Genomic DNA, 26,868 nt, shown 5'->3' on the forward strand with positions numbered 1-26,868 from the left:
GATGTGTGTACATGTGTGTGCGTGGTATGTTTGTCCATTGGCTGTCCTCTGTCAGGTCCCCTGATGAAACACCCAGCAGGAGTTCACAGCGTCAAGGCAGCTGCTGCAGCTCTCGAAGTCCCTCCTTGTCTTCCATCAGGAGTGCCTCCAGATCACCCACCAGGTAACCCTCCCCCATTGTACACACGCACACAGACAGTATAGTCCCACTGAAATACCTCTCCTGACTGTCAAGCAGTTGCTCTGGTGACAGTAAGTCTTCCCATCATTTACTCTTTACCCCCAGGGCGATAGATTGGGATACAAATGGGGCTTGCCTGCATTTCTTAAACTCGCCCTGCTAAACGGTTGTGATATCTCACTCTGCCCTCATGTTCGGTTAGATGACAAAGCATTCATTGTTTATTCAGTTCATGGGGCATTTATCTTTTTATTCTGTAGTTATGTATTATAGTTCAGCCTTTTGCATTACTTATAATTGCTCTTGAAAAATTAAGAGTCACTCTTGAGGGATCACATGACTCATAATGTGCATTAACAGATCAGCAAGTCAGAAAAAAGGTTTTACTCTCTACCTGTCTAAGCTAAACTGTAGGGAAACATTATGCAGAGTTCTATATAAACGTTATTTGTGCGAAGCCTCTTTTTGTGTGTAAAAATAAGCAAAATGCAAAGTGAATTGGAATAGCAAACAAAATTCAATATTCGTGAAGCAGCAAATGAGATAAACAAGAATAATCAGAGAAATAGAATGTACTAGCTTGTTTCTACCGGATTGCACCCAAGTTAGAGTAAAGTGGTGTGCCCTGCTGTTCCAGATTAAACTCCAAACACAAGACAGACGGTCAAAAGATGTCTGACACCCCGCAGTCCCCGGCCCCCGAGAGTCCCACCACTTGGCACAACGGGGACCACACCCAGCGAAGCCGCAACGGCAAGGCCGGCAGACTCAACCACACCGATGGCGAGAAAGGGAACGATGTATGTAATCTCCTCTATTTTGTTTCCGCACACACACACCACCCCCTCCCACCCGGCCTCCCTCCGGTGGTATTTGCCGCAGCCCCCTGCAAATGAGTTTTAACTTGCTCTCTTGTGTTGGTTCACATGAATTCTCATCTAAGACACTGAGAGGTTTGTGTTCTTTTATTAGTTTTTCCTTGGTCATAGCTCAGTTATTATTATTATAATTATTATTATTAATGGTATTATTTTCAACATGTCAAAGACAAACCTTTTCGCAAAACTTGCCGCTCCTGCTGCTTTGTTTCTGGCTCTCTTTGACTCCTGTCATCTTGTGTTTCTTTTTTAAAAAATTATTTTATTTTCTTTTGTTTGTTTGTTTTTTGCTTTTTTTCTTGTTATTTGCCAGTAATACAGAGAGGGAGCAAAGAGAAGAAAAGTTTAAGTGTTTCCGTTCAAGTATATACTCTCTGAGTCACACAGCATTAGCGTACCACACCTCGGATGGGGATCCGAGCCACATTGGTGCACAAAGTCTCCAAACAAAGGAGCAAAAAACGATATGTTGTGGAGTTGTGTGATTTTCTCTCCGTCACAAGGCCCAAACCTGCGAAGAAATATCAACTCAGGTGTGATAAGTTTTACGCCAGATAAAGACTTAATTAATCAGCATTGAAAGAGGCGCAATCTGATTTCTGACAGTGCTATAAAGTGATAGCAATCTGCAAATTCTCCTCAAACAAAATAATCCAAATACTTACTGGAAAGTCTGAATCCAAGCAGGCCAGAATGAGTTATAGCAAACTTTTAAGTGGTAGCTGAGTATCCTGGCACATATGGAAGATTTTTAAAAAAAAAGGAAAGAAGGAAGAAGAAATAAAGAGAAATGCAAACATGGATTTGCTGTGTCATAATTAAAAAGGTAAGAAAAATTACCTTATGACTTATTGATGAAACATTTTTTTAGACATAAAAGTCAGTGAAGCTAAAGTGAGGATATCTTTAACGTAATTAAAAATCAGTGCCCAAGTAATTACAAATCAGAAAGTTTGCTCTCAAAAATGAGCACTCAAAGACTTTTGATTTAAAAGCTTTGGGTATTTATGATTTTATTATTACTTATTTTGGGGTGACTATTGCATTTTTTTTTAATTAATCAGATCTGACTGGTGATCTAAACAGTTAAAGACAATTTTGATAATATTTAAAATTGACTTTTACATCTTTCTTTGATACAGTGACTGTATTAAAGCACAGGATTCAATGATGAGGTAATAAACAGACGAGTGATTAGTAACACTTTCAAAGTTGACACCCTTTTGCATGATTTAAATAAACAACTAAACACAGGAATACAGGAGTAGAAAATGTATGTCACGTCAATATCTTTTGAATTTTAAAAAGCTGTCGATAACTGCTTTTTATTTACATGTGGATGGCAGCACTACATTTTCATGAACAGTGTGAGGGAGGCTTTCCTTTATTTAGACTGGGAGACATCACATATGCCAGAAATGAAAAGAAATCAACTAGCCAATTTGCCACAGTGTCATGTTTTTTCTTTAGGCTCGCCAGCTGCAGGGATGCTACATTTGACTTTATATTTACATTTTTGATTGTGGATGCTAATAACAGTCAAACACAAGCGATAAATAACGGTATTTTTAACGCATGTGTTTCATGTAAATATGACACCGCATTTTTGTTTTGGCTCAAGGTTCTTTAAATCTTTCATACATGTCTAAATCTTGCACTGCATTAAGAGTTATAACCCCAGTTCCAAAAAACTTAAGATTCTGTGTAAATGTAAATAACAGAGGGTGATTATTTGCAAATGTCATAAATACATGTTTTATTCACAATAGATGACAAAAAATGTACCAAATGTATAAACTGAGAACATAAAAAAAAGTTACTTTGAATTTGATGACAGCAACGTATCTCAAAAAACTGGGAACAGGGCCATGCTTGAGGAGACCAGCTGCTGGACTTTTGGGAGAGCAATGTTGTCCCATTCTTGTCTGTTATAGGATTACAGCTGCTCAACAGTTCTGGGTCTTCTTTTTCTTACCGTTATTTTCATTATGTGCCTTGTGTGTTCAGTTAGTGAAAGGTCTGGACTACAGGAAGGCCAGTTCATCACCCCAACTCTTCTACTATAAAGGCATACTGTTGTAATAAATTAGATACACCATGTGGTTTAGCATCACTTTGATATGTGAGTTCTCTAAACCCTGTATGTAAATTATAAAACTGATTGTGCTTTTCACAATGTGCAAGCTCACTTCCATAGGCACTAATGCACCCCCCATACCATCAGAGATGCAGACTTCTAAGCAAGAGCTAACAACAAGTTGGATGCTCCTTCTCCTCTTTAGCCCAGATGCAATGCCCATGTTTTCCAAAAAAGAAGAATGTTTTTTTTCTTCATTGGAGCTTCACCCTGTGTTCACAGAAAGCGAGTTCAGGAAATGTTCCTGAACCCATGAGGTGATTACAAGGATAGAATCATACCTGTTTTAGTACAGTGCTGCCTTAGGGTTCAAAGATCATAGGCATTCGGTATTGATTTTTGGCCTTTTCCACTGTGCACAGACATTTCTTCCGATTCTCTGATTCTTTTGGTGGTACTATGTACTGTAGATGATGAGATCCCCTAAATGGAATATGTTGATGGGCCTTATTCTGAAATTCTTTTACAATTTATAGATGCTGTGTTTTTGCAGCCTGGTGAACATTTGATATGTGTTGCTGCCATCAAATTCAGAAGAGGCTAATGAGTCAAATGTCTTAGTTTAAACATTTGATATAGCTTCTGTGTTTTCTGCTGTTAATAAAATATGGGTTTATGAGATTTGAAAATCATTGCATTCTGTTTTTATCAAAACATTTAGACAGCTACTCAGTATTTTTGAAATCGGATTTGCATAAAAACATGTCACTCGACAGGTCCTTTAAGGAATGATGGATTAATTACTCTGTTGTTCAAATGAAAAACTCCACTGCAAGCTCACAGTAGACTGACAGAGGATAGCATGGTATAAATCATAAATGTAGTCCTCCCTGTCTGTTCAGGCTGAAGCTGCTCGTTGTTTGTTTTGGTATTTTCGAACATTACCATGTTTATGAGCCCCTGATTACCTGAAGACAAAGACAAACCCTTTGATGAGCTTTAAATTGCTTACTGCTATTATGGAAGCATCCCTGCTCCTCCATACTGTAAATGGGTCATTAGAGCTGTGGTTTGATGAGTGATTACACTCAAATTAAATAAAACACACCACTTAGACAAAGGGGATCACCTGTGAAATCAGCAAGCACTGATAAATATGAGTTTAAATAGGCTGCAAACACTCACTCCTGAGAACTGACACCTTCTATTTCCTACTTCAGCTTGCATGTCTCTCTACGGGGTCTCATCTGATCTCTTTCTCTCTTTCTCTCTCTGCTTATTTCATTCATTACTTTGTTTTCCTTATCAATTTAAGTGGTGAATAAATGAATAAATGCCCAAATCTTTCTGTCTCGTTTATATAAAAAGCACTCAAATGCTTTGGAACTGGACCAAGTAGGTTAACTGGGTATGTGTTACAGTTTCTTTTTGTCAATACAATTGTCTTTCTTCTCAAGCACATGCTCTGCTCAGTGATAGATCCTCTTCTCCTCCAGGCGTCTAACAGCTCCTGGCAAACCACCAGGGGTTAAGGAGATGCTCCTCTCTGTTGCTTTACTTCACCATGTCGATGTGCATGAGGCCCCTAAGAGGCAGTATCTCTTCTGTTCCTGCCTTTTTTGTTTATACTTAATCTGGACAATGCCAAGCAAACTCTGTTTGGTCATGTACATTTGAGCCATTCTGTTGGGAAATAGTATAAGAGGAGCATGTAATTGGCTCACATTTTCTAAAGCAGCATCTCTGTGGCACATAAACTACCACTCTTTTTAATCTCCACCAAAAGCTCAAATATTTAAAAATTATCAAAGTGGAACATTGCACGGGAGGATGGTTATGAGTGACAGATCCTGGATCTAACTGAAGTCTGATTTTACTGCAGCAATTGTGTGACTAAGCAAATGTTCTGCATAGCAGCTCTGGTTTTACTATCTATCATCTCAGTTTGTGTTCCTGTAGCCATCCTGTAGCTCTGTTTGAAGCAGTCTTATTCACTGTGTGGGAGGGAGTCCCTCAGATGTCCCAGAGGAACGCTCAGAGTAACAGCTGTGTGCTGTTAAGCTGCTGTTGGGCCAAACTAACCAGTCAGTCCATCTGTCCAAAGCCTTCTCTCTGGAAAAACACAGCATGCAGTTTGAAAATCATTCTAATTCAAGGTAAATTTTACTTTTATTTGCTCTTTACTGCTCCTTGTTGCCACTGGAGAAAAACACCCACTACAACAGTGGCTATTTTTTGATTTAAATGTTCTTCAAGATGAGCATTTCCTAACTGTTTGTGGGAATGGAAATTCAAATCAACTCTATTTAATTTTAGCTCAATTCCAGATATTTTATTTATATAGTACCAAATCACAGAAACGGTCACCTCAAGGTGTTTTATATTGTAAGGTAAAGATCCTACAATAATACAGAGCATGACCGACTATGAGCAAGCACTTGGCGACTATGGGAAGGAAAAACTCTGTTTTAACAGGAAGAAACCTTCATCAGAACCAGACTCAGGGAGGGGCGGGCCATCTGCTGCAACCAGCTACAACAGGAAGAAGACACAATACAAATAAGCAGTTTATCTGTATTTATTTATTTGCTAATAGAATAATTATTTATTACAAGTTTAACTGCAAAACAGATTTTTACCTAACTGCCCTTTGAAAACCACTTGTGAGGATCTCACCATTTTGTTTGGATAAATTGGATTAACACAATGTGTTCCCTAAAACTGTGCAATGTGTGGGTTTCCTCAAGGTCCGTTTATAGCATCATATCTCAAAAATGACAAAATCTAAATACAAAATGCCAAAAGAGAGCAATACACTAATACAGCTTGCAGTCTAGTCTGCAGAAGTTGGAGATAAAGAAAAAAGAAAGCAACAAAGGCGACTTTCTTTAATTCTATCATGCCACGAGGGGGGGGGGGGGGGGGGGTAATGAGCCAATCTGAGCTAGGCTCATCAGATTTAATCAAACAACAACAAATGACAATAAAGACAAACTATTTATAATTTATCTAACTATACTGTTTTTTTTCCAGAGGTAAGGCTTCTACTAACTGATCCATCCTGCAGCATCCCTAGGCTTTTCTATGGGAAGCATCCATTTCTGCCTCCTCCACAGTGGATGAAACGATCCCAAAAGGGCTAATTTCTTCCTGCGCATTATTAATGGATATCTTTAAACACGATTACATGGACTTTTGAAAATAGTTCGGACAACTTACACCTTAATTAACATGATTTTTTTTAAAGGGACTCAAGCCATTTTGATTGAAAGCTCTCTGTACACACTAACAGTTTAAACAGAAGCTCAGAAAAGCTCCTTAAGGCGCCCTCTTGTTGTACCTGTGTTTATGGTGATAAACACAAAGGAATGCCTGGAAGAAAGCTGGGCTGACGTCCAAAAATAAAGTACAGAGTAGACCAGTGCTGTTCCTACTGTTGCTGCTGCTGCTGGAGAAGACCCAGGCCAAAATGTGACTGGGGTCCCTTTCAGATGTGCTGACTCTTTAGTTTGTCAATCTTAGCATTGACTGCTCCCCTCCAGCACTCTTTTTAAACCCCTCCTCCTCTTTCCTACCCGATCATCTGTGTCCTCTGTGACTCACATCTCACTCTCGTTGTCCTGCCATTTTTCTTCCCGCCAGCTCTGCATGACCCCCCTTCCTATTCCTCCTCCTGCTTCTCCTCCTCCTCTGTCTCCATTTAGCAATTCTACTCTACATGGATGTCCACTAACATTAACTCTGTCCCTCTCTGTCCTCCCTCCCCTGTTTTGATACAAATATGGCTGCATTTGTACAAGCGAAAAAGACAGAGCAAATCATGTAGTTTATAGATTCATCCTTTGTTTTGAATTTGATTTTGAATTCCATCTGATTTTGATTTTTACTTTCCCCCCTCTATTTTTCTTTCTTTTCTTTTTTTTGTTTGGTTTAATTTATTCTCAGTCTCTGGACTAAATATGTAGCGCTGATACTAAAAGAGGTCATTGTCTTTTTCCCATTTTCGCTGCGGAGAACATTCCTTTCTCCTCTTTTTTTCCTTTTTTTCTTTCTTTCCTGTTTTTTGTTGATATTGCATACGTGTCACTGATTGAAATGGAAGGTAGGTAATGCTTTGCCTACGCACGTGATCTTTATGCAGATGAGAATGTGACAAGCACCCTAGCCTGAGTGACGTCAATGTTTCTCTCTCAATCTCTCTCTTTCTCTCTCTCTCTTTCTGTTGTTTACCAATGGTCTTTAACCAAATTAATTTGACTTCATCAATTATGATTTGACTCTTAAAAGATTGGATTACGTAGCGCTCTGGTTTTTCTCTTTCCTGCTTAATTTCATCCTGAAGTCCAGTATCCAGCTTTATCTTCCAGGTCCATTTCTGTCCATTTATTTTTCTTTTCTCTCTGTTCTGGTAGAATGCATTCCTGTTTGTCCAGCATCTCTCTGTTTGTCGGTGAATTAGTACATTCGTCTTTTGATTTTCACCATATTGATTTCCTCGACTGTTTCCAATAACTGTCTTAAGCACAAGTGGTTGTGTTTTCCTATTATTACGCTTAGTTGTCTCCTCTCTAGTGGAGAACGGTGCTTTTGTTGTATCTTCAGATAGCAGCTCAGACAGAACAGGATAATGCATGCGGAAGACCCAGCTGTATTTGCTTTCAGACAAAGCGCCTTTTGGAGATTAACCTTCTGGCCTGCTTACAGTGAGCAGTGCATTACTGTGCATCACAAATTTTAGTCCCTAAACTCCCACTGTAATGCTAATTCTATTTTTTTTTTGTCCTATGCTTAAAATAGAGGTTCTCTCTACATACTGTTTAAGGATGACAGCACTCTAGTTTTTATTTTATCATGAAATCCCCTGAAAAGACCAAAGCAAACAACACAGGCTGTCTGTCAATACAATTCCTGTACCCAGTCTGTTATACATTCTTACCGAAGGTGCAATAATTTATGAATGGGGCCCAATAGTTCAATTTCTACAAACAGTTTCATTTGGTAAGACTTTACAACAAAAATCAGTTTAATTTATATGGTGCTAGTTAACAGTTAGAATTGTCTTAAGGTCCTTTATGTTGTAAGGTAAAAGAAATCCCCAACAATCAGATGCCTGTGGGCAGCACTTGGTAACTGTAGGGAAGAAAAACTCCCTTTTAACAGTAAGAGACCCCTGACAGAACCAGGTTAAGGGAAGAGAAGCCATTGAAGCTAGACACAAAAGTGAAGTGAAGACATGTTCACAGTAATGATGCTGATGTTTAGTACTTAGCTCTTAGTTTGCTGATTTAACACAAAGTACAGCTGAGGCTGATGGGAATGTTGTACACTGAAGTATTGGATTGCATTTTAATTTATTTAGGCTTTATCGCTGTCATCAAGTTATCAACCAAATTCCATGACAATCTAGCTAATGACAATACACTGAAACTAGTTGGTGGTGGTTGATAGTGTGCCAGAGAATCTGGGAACTGGAAATATCTAATTCAGAGTTTACATTTTTCTGTCTCGAGCAAAGTGGTAAATGAAGCTGCTATTGCCATGCTAGTGGCTCTGCGTAGGGGACAGTGCTCTCCTAATATTCTTTCTGGCCATTATAATTTCCAGAGTAAATGTTGCATGACATGGGAACTATTTTTAACCGTGCGTTAACACACATTTGGTGCCAATGAAATAAGAGATTGCCCAGTGAAGCAATTGAACTGGCTGCCCTGCTAAAATAAATTAAGTGCAGTTTATTCCGGACCACTAAAGTCAGGTGTTATTTCCTTATACACTCATTTATTTTTGGCAGCATGTCATTGTTCTGATTCCCAAAGTGGCTTGCAGATGCAAAGCAACTATGAGCAGAAAAACCCAACCAAAAATTGTTTTGGTCTTTTTGTGGGATTTACAAAAGTGTATGATATTGTCTGCTTTATACCCTTTAAAGCTTTGCCAATTTTTGTTAGCTTCAAGGTCATTCCTGACTCTAAAAAAATCACTGATTTGGGTAAAATGTCTAGTTTTTTAAGCCTATTAATACAGCACTCTCTAATGTAGCAACAACTCCCTGGAACTCCATGTAATAGCAAAATTCTGCTAGTGTGAGAACTGTAAGTGTCCTGTATGAAAGACATTAAAGAGTCCACAAGCACGAACACTGAGATAGTTAACTAGCAAACATGTCAGGCTGTCTCATTATATAAAGCACACTAAGAGCAAAAAGGTAAAGGAAGTATCTTTAACTCTCACCGACCCATTGCTCTGTGATGTTTAGGAAGGTGACTGGACCCAGAGGATTTAACTCTCTGTGTGAGGGACTCCCTGCACATTGTGGTTTTCCTCTTTGCTTTTCAGTTCTTTTCTATTGATTTCCATGCATTGTCTCATGAGTCACTGGCAGGGAAGGGTTTTGTGTCTTTTTCTCTTGCATTTTGTGAATCTAATGATGCACTTATGTTGCCCCACTTTTCCCTTTTCTTCATACCTTACCTACTAAAGGAGGGAATACCACTTTATTGGTAAGTGGATGTTAACCAGAAGGGAGTTAAAGGGAGTAACCATTAAAAAAAACAAAGAAAATGGGTCGCTGTTCACATCTCAGCAATTGTCTTCAGGAAAAAAAATCCAGAAAGAGAAAATTGAGTAGCAGAAGATTTGTTTTCTGATTCGATTGATACAATAATTGTGATCTTTATTTTGTTCCTTCCATTTCTGTGATGTTCCGTCAAGTTGTCTTCTCTTTCTGTTTCGTTTCTTTTTTTAACCATTACTGAAAAAACTGAAGAAGTCCTCTGTTTCTACTCTACAAAATCTGTATCTCTCTAATTTCTGCCTCTGCTCTTAAAATTATTTGGTTCACAGTTTTGTTTTGTTTCTTTTTTCTACCCTCTCTTCCCCCTTTTCCTAGATTTTTGTTTGTTTTTGCGATTATTATTTCTTCAACTCATTATGGTTTTGCATGCCAAGTATTGCATGCGCTGCACCATAGAGGACTATCTATAAGCCATATGGAGAAAACCTAGATCTTTTTCTTTTAGATGTTTACCTTCTTTTGGCAAGTACACCATAGCTCTCAATTACCAACTTGAAAACTCTCTGATGCTATTTTTATCCTTTTTTTTTTCTTTTTTCTTTTCTTTTTTTTCCCTTTTGTTGGTCATCATTTCTCTACAGAAGTTCCACATGCTGACTGCCAGCTCTGCAAGCGTCCAGTCATCTCTGCTGAGAGAGCACAAGATCCACAGCGCCCCTATCAGGAACCAGATGGGAAAGATGTGTGTTGCAGAAGATACTGGGAGTGTCGATGGCAGGGGCACAGCTATAGGGAGCTCTCTGAGCAAGGCGTCAGGGAGGAGAGGAGGCCAGAGAGGTCAGAATAAGAGCTCCCACTCCCCTGCTCACAGCAGTGATTCGACCCACTCCCAGCACAACCATACTTACAGAGGGAGGAGCTCTCGTCACCACAGAAAGTAAGCCTTCCATTGCAGTTGTGCACTTTCAGGCTCTTATCACTGCTGGACCTCACCGCTTTGGCTTTGCAAATGAGAGAGAACTGTTTGACATCTGCTGGATTATACTTCCCATTCCCCCAGGGGCAAAGGTGGCCACTCTTCCAAGAGACACCACCAATCCAGTCGGGGTCAGGCACGCCACCGGAGCACATCAGCGTCTCCAGGGCACACGTCAGCCAACAAAGTCGGGAGCAAGGCAAACCTCCGACAGCGCAGCAGCTCCTGGAGCAGCGGGCGTTCATCCTCGCCTTCTGCTTCCAAAGACAGAGGACCCAGCAAGGCCAAGTCCCCGCACAATAGGCAAAACGCCTCCAGGTGAGCCGCTGTCTGATGTATAGTAGATTTATAATATGCTCCCATTGGTCGATGGTGTGACTGATTTGTGTGTCACACAGGGACAGGGAGAGTGCCAACCGCTCTGACACCGACAGCCGAGCTCGCCGCCGTTCACGCAGCTACTCACCTATCCGCAAAAGAAGAAGAGATTCACCCAGCTTCATGGAGGCTCGCAGGATCACCAGGTAACACCACATGATTAAACACACTTCTCCTCCACATTGTGTGTGTGTGTGTTTCTGCTCTTCCCTGCAAGGACCGAGCCCCAGAATAACACAGCCATGTATCTTGTTCTTTCTCACAGGCCTGAGTGGCTCTTAAATATGAGACACTTTAATGCGTTACACTTAAAGCATGTCCCATGATTTGGCAGGACGGTACTCATGCTGGGGTAAAAGTCATTCTTTCATAGCTTCAAATTACAACAAAGGCAGGCAAAAGAAATAAAGAGAAGGGATTTTGCTTCTGTTTCAACTCACGACTGGTAATTTTTAAGAAACCCATTAAGAGCCATTAAATCCTTTATGTGGAATAAAAATGAAAAACCACAGGCATAAATGGATGCAGTCATTATAAGGGTGGAGCTCTGGTAGACAGAAAATGTTACCTCCTGCTTTTAAACATCTATTTCAGACTTTCTATGGGCATCATGAGGGACATAAAGTGATCACTGTCCTTTATGTTTGGGTTTTTACTCTGCCATCATGTTTCATTTCCTTTAGAGATGACATACCATGTGTAATAGTTTTGTACTTTCATTTACTGCAATGTCCCTCACTAAACAAGTTTTTATTATTGCCTAACTATAGCACTAGAGAATTGAAATACTGTATGAATTAAAAGCAAACATGCTACCAACAAAAACTACAAATCATATGGTGTTTCTGAGTCATTTCAGTAGAAAGATTGAACTGAAACTGCAAAAAATGTGCCTTATGGTGGTACCTGGGACCAGATACATACAGCTCTGTGTAGACTTACAACTAAAACTGTGAGTACACAAAAGCAGAAATGCAAGTGAAATTGCCTGTTTTGCTTTATAGTAAATTCCACCTTGGTTTGACTTGCCAACATCCAAATATCAGTTTGAGTCTTTATGTATCAAGCCTAGTAATGTTAATGTCTAGTTCATGAAAACAAATGAAAACCTGCAATGACCAGTTGGCAATGTCTGCCCACAGTCCCACTGAGACATGGATAGTGTCTCCCACACCTGAATCAATGAACTTGTGTAAAGTCAAGTTCCAGGAACAGCATAAAGTCTGACACCATCTGAGGATTTGATCCTCGTACCTAAAAGCAGTCAGGGTGCACTGGGTTAACCCTGTAACGCCAAGTGGATCATATTTGATACATTAGTTTTTTACCTTAAAAACCTGACACACACAATCAGATACACACAGTGTTACTGTGAACAAACTGCACGATATAGCAAAAATGACACAAATTGAAACATAAATTATATTATGATATATTATAATCTTATTTTTTGTTATTTGTTAGAAGGTTCAATAAACACTTGAATTTGAATTTTCTGGCAAGTATTTCATGGTTCAGGCTGTAGAGGGTCAACACATGGAAGTCTGTGTGACCCCTCCAAAGATATGCATCCCCAGACCATCACCATCCCACTGCCACACCAGTCATGCTGGATGATGCTGTAAATGTATAACATCTGCCACAGACTCCAGACTGTTTCATGTTTCCACATGTATTCAGTGTGAACCAGCTCTTATCTGTGACGAGAACAGGGCAGCAGTGGGAGGACCTGCCAGTTCTGCTGTTTACAGGTGAAGTCTAGTTGAGCTGCATGATGGTGGACAGTGAGCACAGGTCCCACTAAAGGACATCAGGACCTCTTGCCTCCCTCATAGAGTCTGTTTCTGACAATTTTGTCAGAAACATGCACATAAATAGACCACTGAAGGTCATTTTGTATTGGTCATGCTGCTGGCTCTACAGGCTTGTCCAGCTTTCCTCGTGTAATGGCCTGTATGTCCTTCACACTCTTGAGACTGTACTGTGAGATGCTGCACATATGATCATGCCTTCCTGGAGGAGTTGAAAAGTTATGCTACCTCAATGAGGTGCAGGTACTGTCTCATGCTACCAGTAGTGACAAGGACAGTAGCAAAAAGCATAAATATAGAAAAAACTGTCGGGGGGGATAAGGAAAGAGCATTGGTGTATAGGAAAATTATCCCCTTTTTGGGGGGGGGGATTGCCTTGTTGTTGCCCTTCCAGTCTACTTATTGCTGCTTTTATTTACACCAAAGCAGGTGAAATTGATTCACCATGGTTTATACTTTCTAATTGGACATGTTGACAGCTGAAGTTTGACTGTCTGTTATACTGTGATGATCAAGTCTTCCTTTTGTGAGCAGTGTAAATATGATCCAAGAAAAGTCCTTTATTCAATTTCTCTCTTAAATCCACGTGTTTGCTTAGTGCAAATCATCTACACATAATAATAATGGATTGGATTTATATAGCGCTTTTCAAGGCACCCAAAGCGCTTTACAATACCACTATTCATTCACTCTCACATTCACACACTGGTGGAGCTAAGCTACAGTTGTAGCCACAGCTGCCCTGGGGCCGACTGACAGAAGCGAGGCTGCCATATCGCGTCATCGGCCCCTCTGGCCAACACCAGTAGGCAAGTAGGGTAAAGTGTCTTGCCCAAGGACACAACGACCAGGACAGAGAGCCCAGGGATCAAACCGGCAACCTTCCAGTTACAGATGCGATTCCCAACCCCCTGAGCCACGGTCGCCCATAAGTTAACTCTGTGTGCTGTACACATTATTTGAAGCCCAGGTACACGGATACCATTACACGGATAGAAGTGTACATCTCAGAAAGTATGTAAATATGAGATCTGAGGATCTGAGCTAGTCACTTAAATTGATAAATGGTTTCAGTTATTGCCCTTATTTTTTTTAATATTGAGTGATTTGTGACTAAAGTGCTTCAATACGAGATATAAAATAAGACGTAAGAATGAGGATGTAAAATGAAAATTAACTGAACTGAGCAAAAGATTTCATTGGTTAAGTTAGTTGTTCCAGTTGTTCTATTCCATTTTGATGAGTCTCTTTAAAACCATGTATTAGACTCATCCACATATTTGTTTCCTGCTTACTTCTTAGATTTCATAATTTATTCTCATATGATCGTTTCATTGTTACCAATAGAAATGCTTTTAGGTGGAGTTAATTATTCAGACAAACGGAAGAAGAAGAAAATCCCCCCTGCAGATGAAATGTGTTTCAGCCTCTCCCTGTGTTACCTCTGCAACCTTCTCGTTCGAGTGTAAATAGCCATGGGTGAAATGTGTGTACTTTGTTATCTTTCACTTCAGTCCTTAAAGGTCCCGACACCAGGACAACGGGCTGCTGCTGAACCCGACTGCTGCCGGCTAGTTACCCCGGTAACAGTTGCCGTGCAGCAGGACCCCAATACCGTGACTTCTGAAGTTTGGCTGAGCAGCAAATCATCAGAGCTCCCATGAGTAAACCAGGCTTCCTCCTCTGTCCTTTTTCCGCTTCTTCATCTCTTTCCTGAAACTCACTCCAACTCTAGAGCTGCACCCTGCTGTGTTTCTGCACTAATGTTGTAACACAAAGGATGCAAAGATTAAAGCGCTATCAAGGTTTATTAGAGTGGAAGCCCCCCCTCTTTCCCCCACACACCTTATTGCTCATACTGTTGATTCCCACAGCCAATGTAGAAGACAAAAGCTGGGGTTGAGTTATCTACAGCGCTGCTTGTGAAATGCACCTCATAGCAGCAGGGATACCTTGATAGCGTTTATCTCTCCCTGCACCACTGACTCTTGATTTTTATTTTCTGGGTGTTGCCCTCCACTGAGAAGATGAGGTTCTTTAAGGAACTAACGGCTCATTACTTTACAGGAAGTACTTCCAGGGTGGCTATTAACAAGGCAATCTAAGCTTGAACTTCAACTAAACACTTGCATTTTTCTGCTATGTTTGTGTGTGTGTGTGTGTGTGTGTGTGTGTGTGTGTGTGTGTGTGTGTGTGTGTGTGTGTGTGTGTGTGTGTGTGTGTGTGTGTGTGTGTGTGTGTGTGTGTGGCTGAGAAGCTTCTTTTTAACCCACATAGCTGCTCTCTTTCAGATCCTGTACTAATTACACGTCACCACTCTGAGACCTAACACTGATTGCCTTAATCATGCTTTAACATCAGATTTAACACTCTAACCATAGGAAATAGGACTAGGACATAGGACTAACTGTTCAAACCCTTATTTTTCTTCCTCCTCCAGTGCTCGGAAGCGGCCGATCCCATATTACCGGCCCAGTCCTTCATCTTCCAGCTACGACAGCAGCCCGTCACGATCCAGCCGCAGCTACAGCAGCTACAGCCGCAGCAGAAGTCACAGCAGGAGCCACAGCAGGAGCCGGAGCCGGAGCCAGAGCTGGAGCCGCAGCCACAGCTGGAGTCGCAGCCAAAGCCGGAGCTGGAGTCGCAGCAGGAGCCGCTCCCGCAGCCACCACAGTTATTACAGCCGCAGCAGCTATGACAGCCCGGGGTTCTGATGGCAACCAGCAGAACGAGAATGAAAAAAGGAGAAAAAAGGAAAGAAAAAAAAAAGGGAACAAAAGAAGGAGAAGTGCTGTTAAACCTGCTGCACTCCGGTAGATTCATTACGTATCCTTAGCAAGTCCTCAGCAGAAGCCGCACAGCTGTACAGACCGGGATCCAAACTCCTTCACCATGGACCATTCTATCTCTAACACAGAGCCTGGATCAAAGAGAGGAAAATGTATTTTGATATAGCACAATACCATGATATTGGCAGTCACTGTTCATGTCTTCTCACACATTCAAGGAAAGGTTTTTTCTTTTTTACATGTCTAAAATGAATTGGCTGAGCCCAAAGAACAAATGTATGTTAGCACTTTCCTTCTCATCTTCCACACAGCTACCAAAAATACATTCAATAACAGTTAACAACAGTTATAAGTATATATATATATATATATAGATATATATCAAATATATCCTGAAAAGAGGGGCTGAGTAGAAGACGAAAAGAAGGCAGACACATCGAAATCACACAGCTTACTGTACATTTCAAAGAATCACTTTTTCTCTCATCAGCCCCAAAGACTTCCGGTTCACACAGATCAACAAAAAGAGAACAAAAGAGAAGTCAGAGGATGAATCAGGAAAAGAAATAAAAATAACTTTTTTTTTGTTTTTTTAGGAGAAAACTGTATTGCATAGATTTGTCTGTACAGATGTAAACTCTCTTAAGTTTGGCTTTGTAAACTATGCACTGTATATTCCATATAGTTTGAATAGGTATGTTCAGCATGATGCATCAGGGGACCTGATGGAAATGAGATGTGCCAGCAGGGTGAATCTGCCCTGCCCCTTCCCCCTGACCTTTGCAAACAGAGGTGAATGAAACGGGGAGGGGGGGGGGCTGTATGTGTTACATACTTTTACTCTCTTCCCTGTTTAAGTAATTACGTTTGTTATGCTAATCATGTGCGAGACTGTGTGAGTGTGTGTATGTGTGTGTGAGTTTGAACCTCCTTTGCAAAGATCAATGAGGTAATGATTTACATGAGCTGCTGTATGGTACCGTACTGCAAAAAGTCTCCATGCACATTTGTGAGTTGATCTCAGCTATTTATGAAACTCGCTGTATTTATTCATTTATTTATTAGGTTATTTATTGTTTAATATATTTATCATTTTGCTGTGAAGCAGTTGGATCATGGTTTGGAGATGGGTTTGCTGCAGATGTGAGAAAAGTATGATACAGAATCGGTTTCTTGTTATCAGATCAACAAGCAGTGCACAGATTCACTGCTATGTGTTTAAGGAGCTCTGATTTTTGAGTCGGTTGAACTGAGCATTCACCCACAGTTACTCCCATGACTGCCATTATCGCGTCCCCAGCCGATATAATGACTCATGGTAACGCGGGGCTGCTGTGGCTCTGTCTGTGCCGAGGGAGGAAGATGACTCGGCCTGAAGCAGCCTGAAGAATCAATTACTCTGCTCTACTGTACATTTCCAGTCACTCCATATTTCAATCCCTTGTATAATTGGCCATACAATTCTAGCAGAGGTCTCCCCAGTTGCTGGCTACAAAAGATAATGAGCGATGGCTTGGCAGGCACGGCAGCAGGCTGTGTCTGCACCTCCATGAGGGTGGTTAACAAACAGGTGATACAATCAGGGATCAGCCTAAGTCTTCCTTACCATTCACCCGGTCTCATGACATGCATTTCCAGTGTAACCACACTTATCCCAGCTGTGATGCTCTGCAGCCTGACCATTTATTCCAAGTATAACATTGCCCCTTTGATTCTACAAATCATTCTTTGTATTGTACAAGTTATTATACCTGACAATAAACAGAAACAAATGGGGAAATGATCCAGTTTTTGAGTTCTTCTCTCTGCCTTCAGGTGCAGTCAGCGATAACTTGTTGGTGCTGTGTATGTATCTTCCTACAGATGGCACTGATGAGAACCTTGACCAAAAACATGAAGCCTCTCTCTATTAAGTAGGCTAGAATGTTCTCCAACTGGGGCTGAGAGGAAGATATGGCTTATTTTAGAGGCAGATCTCACATCCTGTGCTGTAACTTTGAGGGATTAGATTTCTTACACTGAGACCTGAGCTATATTTTCCAGAAATACTTACTTTGCCATATATATCAAATAAATTAACATAACCTCCATTTCCGTCTGAACACTTCCTCGAGATTTCTCAGTTACTATCACTGTTGTAGCTGAACTGTCAGTTTATGTTAGTTTTTTTCTTCTTCTCTGTCTGTGTAACACTGTGAGAGATAGAGGCATGTCCCTGTGACACCTGCTCACTTTGTGTCAGAAGTGTACAGCTCAATAGGACACCTTTCACAGCAGACACTTTAAGTGTCACAGCAGCAAAGTCCACTGGTCGATAGTTATTAAATTAACAGTGGCACACTTCCATCAAGACTGCCAGTAAACTGTGACAATGAGCAGCATGGACCAGACCACGACCAGTAAGACCAACTCAGCTAAATTAGCTGATTTTAATGTTCTAGTATCAGGTAAATGTTAAGAGGTAGGAACGTTTCTGCTGGGTTGTTGTGTGTGCGTGTGTGTGGGGGGGTGAAAAATAATAAAGGACACTCATTTTTCAAGGTTTCGGCATCGGTGCCAGGCTAAAGGTCAGCCATAGAGGAGCTGCGTGAAAAGAGACGTGACGTCATGAGTCAGTTTCAAGTCACCCGCTGTTGTTTAGAGAGCTCTCTCTGAGCAGTGAGCAGGCCTGAGCAGTGAGCTAATAAAAGTGATCAGGACCTGTGACACTTGCTGCTGCGAGCGGACTAAACACAAAGAAACCATGCTACCTAAAGAGTTCCCACAAAGACCGTGGGCCATGGTTGGAAATGATCTGTTCCAGATAGAGACTAAACAGTACCTGGTCATTGTGGATTCTTTCAACTACTTCATGTGGAAAGTAAAAGTCATGATGATTTAGCGGTCATTAAAATGTATTCAGAATTTGGAAACTGGCGATTAATGTCATAAATCATGACATACTACTCCCCCCCTAGATAAACTGCCTTCATAGTTTAAAAATATGTGTACTAGTATTAGTAATACTGGCCGTGTATTTACTTGGTTTTGGATTGATACCAAAATTGCAGTATCACGCGGCACTAACATCCAGTAAACAATGAAAGACTGTCAGGTTAACAGAAGACTTGAGACACTACAGCTTGTTAATTCCCCCTTTGTGACAAAGAAATATGAATAGGCAGGTGTGAACATGGTGGATTTTCCTCCAGTTTTAATCCAGTCAAGTCATTTGGCTTCATGTACCAAACTGATATTCTACTATGTATTTCATTCAGGGCTGAATGGGTTCATAGCGCAACATAGCGTTGTTAAGAATAGCATGTTAGCTTGTAAGTAGACGGACAGAAGCCTCCCAGATTCTTCTGGCTCTTTGAGATGCACAGGGAGAGGAGAAGGGGGTTTACACACAGCACTCAGTGCCTAGGGCAACTGTTACATGGGAGGGTCTTCCTGTTGGATTCCATTCCAGTGCTACTTCCGCTATAAATAGATATTCTAGTGCTTTCGTAAAACATTCTGGAGGCATGAGGTATGGGGCTTGAGTCTGAAGGGAGGGTTCTGTTGATAAGGGGTGGTGTCATTGTGTATAAAAGCTCTCAGCTGAGAGGCAGACAGCACATTAAGAAAACACTTCCAGAGAGGCCAAGGGGCTCTTGATCTGCACACAGCAACACTCCTCTGAAGCTTAGAAGAAATTCCCAGATCATCATGGCTGAGAGACGTATTCCTTTCACCTTGCTCCGCACTCCGAGCTGGGACCCATTTCGTGACTGGCACCAGAGCAGCCGTATCTTTGACCAGACCTTCGGTATGCCCGCCCTGCCCGAGGACATCGCAGCATTTCCCAGCACCCACTGGCCAGGGTACCTGAGGCCATCCATCCTGGCTCCAGAACTAATGACACCGCATGCTCCCTTGATGTATCCAACCCACATGATGGCTCAGCAGGCTCAGGCTCGGGCCCTGTCCCGCCAGCTGAGCAGCGGCATTTCCGAGATCAAGCAGACCCAAGACAGCTGGAAGGTATCGCTGGATGTGAACCACTTCTCACCTGAGGACTTGATGGTGAAGACAAAAGATGGCGTGGTGGAAATCTCGGGTGAGCACTTATTTGATTTCTGTCGCTCTCCTTATTGAATGATTGAAAGGGCATAGTGTTTTATGTCCTGAAACCTAAGGTGTCATTTTCCTGTATGATGTTCCTTGAGTGACACACTTTAGACAGCTGTACTGGTTGATATGCACACTGTCTCACTTTAGTTTTCTTAAGTGCCTCTTTTTCTTCTGTAAAACAAAAACTGATAGAACTGAACAAAGCATGAGGTGGTTACATAGTTACATAACATATTGAGACAATAGAGTAATGTGTTCAGGGACTTGGGAGGGTCAGGGGGTTTTGACTCTAAGCCCACTGGACGCAAAACAAGACACAGTTCAAAATGTGGGAGTTGACTTTTAAAGACGCTCAGGCATGAAAACAATGTTAAAACAGCCTCACTGTCCATCCAGGACGGGCAGGAGCAAAGCAGACCTGAAGAAAGTGTGGAACTGATCAGATAGCAGCTTAGTTCTCTGAAGCCCTGGGCTCTCTTTTCTCTGAGTGAATCTCAGCCTCACTGCCTGCTATTTCACAAAGGATCCCATTCTCAGAGCTGGGGATTTAGCTGCAGCTTAGCCAGTATGTCCACTACTTTAAAAGGACTGCTGGATCTTGTCCAGGTCCAGTGTTCAGTCCCCGACTGTACCCAACATCTCCCAGCTCAGAGACTGAACCTCATCAGAAACACCAAGATAAACAAAGCACGAAATTCAATCCAAGTGGAATTTGCCACCCCATGTTCCACCCCATGTATCACCAGTGACCCAGGATGATATTTTAAACACAACAGTGTAATGAAGAGTTTTGTAAACACACCAAAGTGCAACCTCTCCACAGCTGTCGGTCAAAACTAATGACCCTTCGTTTAGCTGTTGAAAAAGTGTGTGTTACACAATCAATTTGGTCCAGTTGAAAAGCGGACAGCTCTCTCTGGACCGCAACCTTTATCGGTTCGTTGTAACAACAAACATATTACTGTATTCAGAGGCAGAATGAAGGGCAGCAACTTCATAGCAGGGCATCTGAGATACAAGAGGCTGATTAAGTCTGGTGAGGTGTGGTTCAGTAGCACTGAACTGCATGAGTTTTAGAGTTAACATAACATACAGGGAGTGCAGAATTATTAGGCAAGTTGTATTTTTGAGGAATAATTTTATTATTGAACAACAACCATGTTCTCAATGAACCCAAAAAACTCATTAATATCAAAGCTGAATGTTTTTGGAAGTAGTTTTTAGTTTGTTTTTAGTTTTAGCTATTTTAGGGGGATATCTGTGTGTGCAGGTGACTATTACTGTGCATAATTATTAGGCAACTCAACAAAAAACAAATATATACCCATTTCAATTATTTATTTTTACCAGTGAAACCAATATAACATCTCCACATTCACAAATATACATTTCTGACATTCAAAAACAAAACAAAAACAAATCAGCGACCAATATAGCCACCTTTCTTTGCAAGGACACTCAAAAGCCTGCCATCCATGGATTCTGTCAGTGTTTTGATCTGTTCACCATCAACATTGCGTGCAGCAGCAACCACAGCCTCCCAGACACTGTTCAGAGAGGTGTACTGTTTTCCCTCCTTGTAAATCTCACATTTGATGATGGACCACAGGTTCTCAATGGGGTTCAGATCAGGTGAACAAGGTGGCCATGTCATTAGTTTTTCTTCTTTTATACCCTTTCTTGCCAGCCATGCTGTGGAGTACTTGGACGCGTGTGATGGAGCATTGTCCTGCATGAAAATCATGTTGAGCTTGACTCCATCCTCAACCTGAAAAGGCCCCACAAGCTCATCTTTGATGATACCAGCCCAAACCAGTACTCCACCTCCACCTTGCTGGCGTCTGAGTCGGACTGGAGCTCTCTGCCCTTTACCAATCCAGCCACGGGCCCATCCATCTGGCCCATCAAGACTCACTCTCATTTCATCAGTCCATAAAACCTTAGAAAAATCAGTCTTGAGATATTTTTTGGCCCAGTCTTGACGTTTCAGCTTGTGTGTCTTGTTCAGTGATGGTCGTCTTTCAGCCTTTCTTACCTTGGCCATGTCTCTGAGTATTGCACACCTTGTGCTTTTGGGCACTCCAGTGATGTTGCAGCTCTGAAATATGGCCAAACTGGTGGCAAGTGGCATCTTGGCAGCTGCACACTTGACTTTTCTCAGTTCATGGGCAGTTATTTTGCGCCTTAGTTTTTCCACACGCTTCTTGCGACCCTGTTGACTATTTTGAATGAAACGTTTGATTGTTCGATGATCACGCTTCAGAAGCTTTGCAAATTTGAGACTGCTGCATCCCTCTGCAAGATATCTCACTATTTTTGACTTTCTGAGCCTGTCAAGTCCTTCTTTTGATCCATTTTGCCAAAGGAAAGGAAGTTGCCTAATAATTATGCACACCTGATATAGGGTGTTGATGTCATTAGACCACACCCCTTCTCATTACAAAGATGCACATCACCTAATATGCTTAATTGGTAGTAGGCTTTCGAGCCTATACAGCTTGGAGTAAGACAACATGCATGAAGAGGATGATGTGGACAAAATACTCATTTGCCTAATAATTCTGCACTCCCTGTATATGCAAATTAAAACTCTGAAAAAATCATTTATGAAACATTTTAGAAATCTATGAATACATGTATGTATATCCTTAGTGCTTTACAGCTTTTCTTGATTGCTGTCATGCAGCAGACAACTCACACAAGCCTAACAGACGCACTGATGGTCAAAGTGACACATTTTGTTTATGCCTCCAAAAGCTAATTTTGCCTTCAAAACAACACAATTTGCAAACAAGTATATGAGCTTTTCTAATCAATCATTGCCCGCCAGCTGAGCAGCGGACAACAAAATACAAAATGCAGTGCTTAGTGGGATCAAGAATCAAAAATGCTTTGATGCAAACTGGCTGAAAACTGAGATACTGTACATATTACAGAAAATACATATATTCAAAATGAATACAGTAAACCAAAATAAAATCTATTACAGTATAAGAAACAGCCACTATTGATACTCAGTCCCTTCTGTCTTGACGAGTTGGCCACAAGGCTTCATCCACATCAGACTCAAAATTCTTTCTTACAATACACCGAGGAAAAAAAACAAACATAAAAAAAAAAAAACCTTCTTTCATGCCGTATCCAACCTTGACAGTCCTTCTCACCTATTTCTTGGGCTGCAGCAGTCATTGCATTCAGAAAGGGTATCTGCTCATAGGGATGGTGATAATAAACTCCTCTAACGGATTCACAAAAAAAAATGGGGCACATGCTAGGAGGAAATGCATCATTATATGTGGGTGTATTGTAAACCACTCATTGGTGCAACGCCACATTATCCTAGATAATGGCGAAGAGCGGCATGACAGTCCTCAACAGCCCTCTCTCCTCAGGCTGGATCAGCCTCTCATGAAGTGTATTCAGGAATGTTATGAGTCGTTCGGTGTTGGATGGGTGAATGGTGGGGATATAGCATAGGACACCATCATTGGAGATGGCAGCACACGTGGGTATGTTGGCACCCCTCTGTCCTGGAACTCTGAAAGTGGCCCTGTATCCAGTGAGGTTCCTTCCACAACTCCTGACTTTACAGGAGCCGACTTCATCAGCATAAATGAAGACATGATGTGCTCCCTCAGCTTCAAGCTACATTCTTCTCTAAGTAAAAGCAAAATTACAATGAAAAGTGACTCCAGTTGACTCTAACTGCATGATATGACAAGGTATTACAGCATCTGGCCTCCTTCACAACTTCTGAGTTCCTTTGAAATGGAACTCTGTAGAGCTGCTTCATGGCCATATGGTTGCTTTTTAAGACATGGTTAATGGTGTTCAGGCCCACGTTGTTGAGGTTCCTGATCTGCAATCACTGCTGCCCTGATTACGCAAATCAGGGCAGCAGTGACAATTGTCACTCTTCCACCAGAGAACGGCAGTTCTATAAAGAATACATGTAATGGGTTTGAGGAAACAATTACATGAAGTATATTGCTGAAGATATTACTGCACAGCAACATTACAGTGTTTCTGTTTAAACCGGTTGTACTCTTTGTCCAGCCTCTTTAAGTGAAAAGCCATGAATGCCTTTCCAACTACACCTCCACCTCACACACAGACGTCTCTTCCTTGGACCCCTCTACCAGTTACTCACTCTCATCTGCCTTAGACCTCCTCCATCCATGCTAGTAAAGAACAACACAGGTGTGCACCTTTGAAGGCCTGCAGACAGAAATAAACTAAACCAACTTGGGAAAAAAAAAACCCTCAACAACCATTCATCTCCAGGTTTAGTTATCACAGCCCAGTTTTAAAAATAGAAACAGAATGCTTATTATTAACTTTCAGAGGTGATGGAAGATGCCTGTAGTCTTTGTGCTAAGCATAAGAGCAATCTCTGGATCACATAAATAAATGCTTTGAAAAAGCACAAAGTCCAAATCAGATTATGGCTGGACTCCATAAAAGTAACTGTGCACCAGTAAGAAATACTTTATACAATCCAATTTATTATTTTCATTAGGTGCTAAAGTAGAGTGCATAAATTAAGGCTTAGATTAGTGGAATGAAGTCTGTATGCACTGTTCCGCCCAACAGGTTTATTTTACTATGGTAAACAAGATGTCTTCTTGCACTGCTCCTTATAGCAAAAATATCTTTCAGTCTAGCTTAAAGTACATTGTCTGTGTCCACAGGTAAGCACGAGGAGAGGAAAGATGAGCATGGTTTTGTGTCCAGAAGTTTCACCAGGAAGTACACGTGAGTTTGTCTTTACTTGAGAAAGAATAGAAAGGAATCTTGATTTACTCTTGATCACTTCCTGCCATTAATCAAACTAATTTAAGGAAGATGTGGCCCATGCAGTATGTCAACTACTCACTTGAAGACTTTAGGTTTTAGAAGTACAAATTTTATTGTGGCTGACTGTTATTGCCTTTGGTGTTCGTCCTCTAAATTGGATTTGATTTATTCATAAGTGTGATTAATTTTTCTAAAATCGTGACTCTGATACTGTGAGTCTCTTTAGTTCATGGGCTGATCTGTTCTGGCTGGCGGGCTGCTGATAGCTAAATTTCATGCTCTGAAAAGTAGCAGCAGCCTTCAAGCGGTTCATCCCTTCTTGAGTCTTGGTAGACTTTAGCTTCATAGGGCTCTGCTGCCATCTAGGGGCCATAGAGTAACACACACTAAGCTGCAACTGAACTTTACTCGTTTTACTAAACGCTTTGGTCCTGTTAGTTTTTGACTAAATTGTAGCACTGATCCTTTTCTCACTAAGAAGCAAGGTTTTGTTTTGTTTTCTTCTGATTTCTGACCTAATTGTGTCGTATTCCTCCCTCGCAGCCTCCCCCCTTCAGCTGATGTTGAGAAGGTGACCTCTGCCCTTTCTCCTGAAGGCGTGCTGACCGTGGAGGCTCCTTTGATCAAACCGGCCATTGAGCACTCAGAAACCACGATACCCGTCAATGTCGAAAGCAACGGCGGTGTGGTGAAGAAGTAGTAAGAAAATGGGCACCATTTCCTTCCACCTGTCCTTCTCCACATACACACATTCAAATAGATGTGTGTATGTGTGTGTGTGGGAGGAGGAGGAAAAGGACGGGGGATATTCCGCTTGTAGTGAGGAAAAGCATCAGCTTACCGCTCTTCATAAACAGAGCTCGTTCACATGCCAAGCAGAGGAGAGCGAAGGATTGCCCTAGCTCTTCCCTCTCAACTCCATCTCTGGTAATGAGCCTACCCCAGCACAGCACACTGTGTAAACGTATCTGCACCAGTGCCATGTGCGTGCTCTTTCTGCTGTAATTACACTCTTCATCTGAATACGCAGCTTAGCTCAGCTCTCAGCTTCTTGTTTCTTTTTCTCCCCCCCCCCCCCCCCCCACACCCCTTTATGCTGCCTCTTCAAACATCGAAACAGAATGGAATAGCAGCAAATGTGACAATTATTGGAGGCAGAATGCCTCCAATAATGCACATACTAATCCACATACACACCAAAGCTTTGAGTAAAGAAAGAGGACTGTTTGTGATCTTGCTGTTGTGTGGACTGAAACAGACTGATTAAAGCCATGCAAACAGGAAATAAAAAACACCCAACATATAGAGTCTCTGCTGTTCATTTGTGTTTGAGTTTGTGTTGCTGTTGTGATACCTGATGCCAAACGGTTCATCCTGTGGTCACCAGTAAATGATAAATGGCCTGTATAGCGCTTTACTTAGTCCCTAAGGACCCCAAAGCATTTTACACTGGATTCAGTCATTCACCCAGTCACACACACATTCACACACATTCACACACTGGTGATGGCAAGCTACATTGTAGCCACAGCTGCCCTACAAAGGACTGTAACAATTTGATATTTAACAATAGCGCCCCCATGTGACCGTCTGATCCCTCCACACAGTAACACAGTGGACCAGGTTTCATTAAAATTGTAACACATTTTAGGTGAATAAAACATTACTTCAGCTTTTTTTTGTAGAGTACCCCCATTAGGTCAGTCACTGAAAGATTTAAATTGATAAGGACTTAGTATATTATTCATAATCTGCAGACTGTGACGATATATAAAATTCTTTTTTTTTAATGAATCACAGTAAAGTGAACTTCAGCAGACAGCACCCATATGCCCATATGTATGGAGTCAGAGTAAAAGTGATGTTGCTGTGACCTAGGTGTTATATTTACAGAGAAACGTAGCCATCTTTTTAGCTGTGCATCTGCACTGAAATGTGTCTTAATTCCCAAATTGCATAATTCCATCATACAAAAGTCTCTAATGAATAATTTATTGCCAAATGGATATATAATTGATGGAGATTTGCTCTGTTCTGTTGACTGAACAAGGTCATTTATAACCATTGCACCAGGCTTGTATCCTGCTGTGAAATGAAAATTTACCGAGCCCCCTGAAGTCAAAAAGGCAGTCAGGCATGAAGCTGCATCCATACAGGAAGAAATTCATGTAACGTGCTGACCAGATACCATTGAAAACACTGGTAATGTGAAGTAGACGGGACACTAGATACATTTCATTTAGCTTCATTTAGCTTCATTTAGCTTCAACCCTCCAACGCATAGTGAGAGCTGCAGAGAGGATCATTGGTGTCTCTCTCCCCTCCCTCCAGGACATTTACAGCACCCGTCTCACTAAAAAAGCCCTTTGCAT

General features: G+C 41.3%; 2 protein-coding genes across 7 annotated transcripts in view; both read left to right on the top strand.

The window, feature by feature from the left end:
* Nucleotides 1-17,375, top strand: part of srrm3 (serine/arginine repetitive matrix 3) — a 145,205-nt gene extending 127,830 nt beyond the window's left edge. For 4 of the 6 annotated variants that reach the window (XM_085420027.1, XM_085420029.1, XM_085420028.1 and 1 more), the window contains 6 exons: nucleotides 56-163; nucleotides 819-981; nucleotides 10,292-10,587; nucleotides 10,711-10,944; nucleotides 11,025-11,150; nucleotides 15,256-17,375. In XM_085420027.1, the coding sequence (XP_085276153.1) occupies nucleotides 56-163; nucleotides 819-981; nucleotides 10,292-10,587; nucleotides 10,711-10,944; nucleotides 11,025-11,150; nucleotides 15,256-15,529 (1,201 nt within the window). In that variant the 3' untranslated portion in view covers nucleotides 15,530-17,375. Of the gene's footprint in view, nucleotides 1-55; nucleotides 164-818; nucleotides 982-10,291; nucleotides 10,588-10,710; nucleotides 10,945-11,024; nucleotides 11,151-14,329; nucleotides 14,480-15,255 lie in introns of all 6 variants that reach the window. The other 2 variants (XR_014913515.1, XM_085420031.1) reach the window with 2 other exon arrangements.
* A 1,724-nt stretch (nucleotides 17,376-19,099) lies between these two features.
* hspb1 (heat shock protein family B (small) member 1) lies at nucleotides 19,100-25,803 on the top strand. The gene is made up of 3 exons (XM_085420032.1): nucleotides 19,100-19,685; nucleotides 24,391-24,454; nucleotides 25,040-25,803. Exons 1-3 carry the CDS (start codon nucleotides 19,295-19,297, stop codon nucleotides 25,194-25,196), a joined length of 612 nt encoding a protein of 203 aa, XP_085276158.1. The 5' UTR covers nucleotides 19,100-19,294; the 3' UTR covers nucleotides 25,197-25,803.
* Nucleotides 25,804-26,868: the final 1,065 nt, after the last annotated feature.

Source organism: Rhamphochromis longiceps, linkage group LG10, assembly GCF_057381845.1.
Source record: "Rhamphochromis longiceps isolate RC_006_pf linkage group LG10, R_longiceps_female_GT1.1, whole genome shotgun sequence".
NCBI classification, from domain to species: Eukaryota; Metazoa; Chordata; class Actinopteri; order Cichliformes; family Cichlidae; genus Rhamphochromis; species Rhamphochromis longiceps.

What these genes read in the sequence shown, in the direction of transcription:
- hspb1 (XM_085420032.1), top strand. Translation starts at nt 19,295, where the DNA reads ATGGCTGAGAGACGTATTCCTTTCACCTTGCTCCGCACTCCGAGCTGG. An exon ending in TGGCGTGGTGGAAATCTCGG is followed by an intron (nt 19,686 to 24,390) that starts GTGAGCACTTAT and finishes CTGTGTCCACAG; the next exon opens with GTAAGCACGAGGAGAGGAAA. An exon ending in AGTTTCACCAGGAAGTACAC is followed by an intron (nt 24,455 to 25,039) that starts GTGAGTTTGTCT and finishes CCTCCCTCGCAG; the next exon opens with CCTCCCCCCTTCAGCTGATG.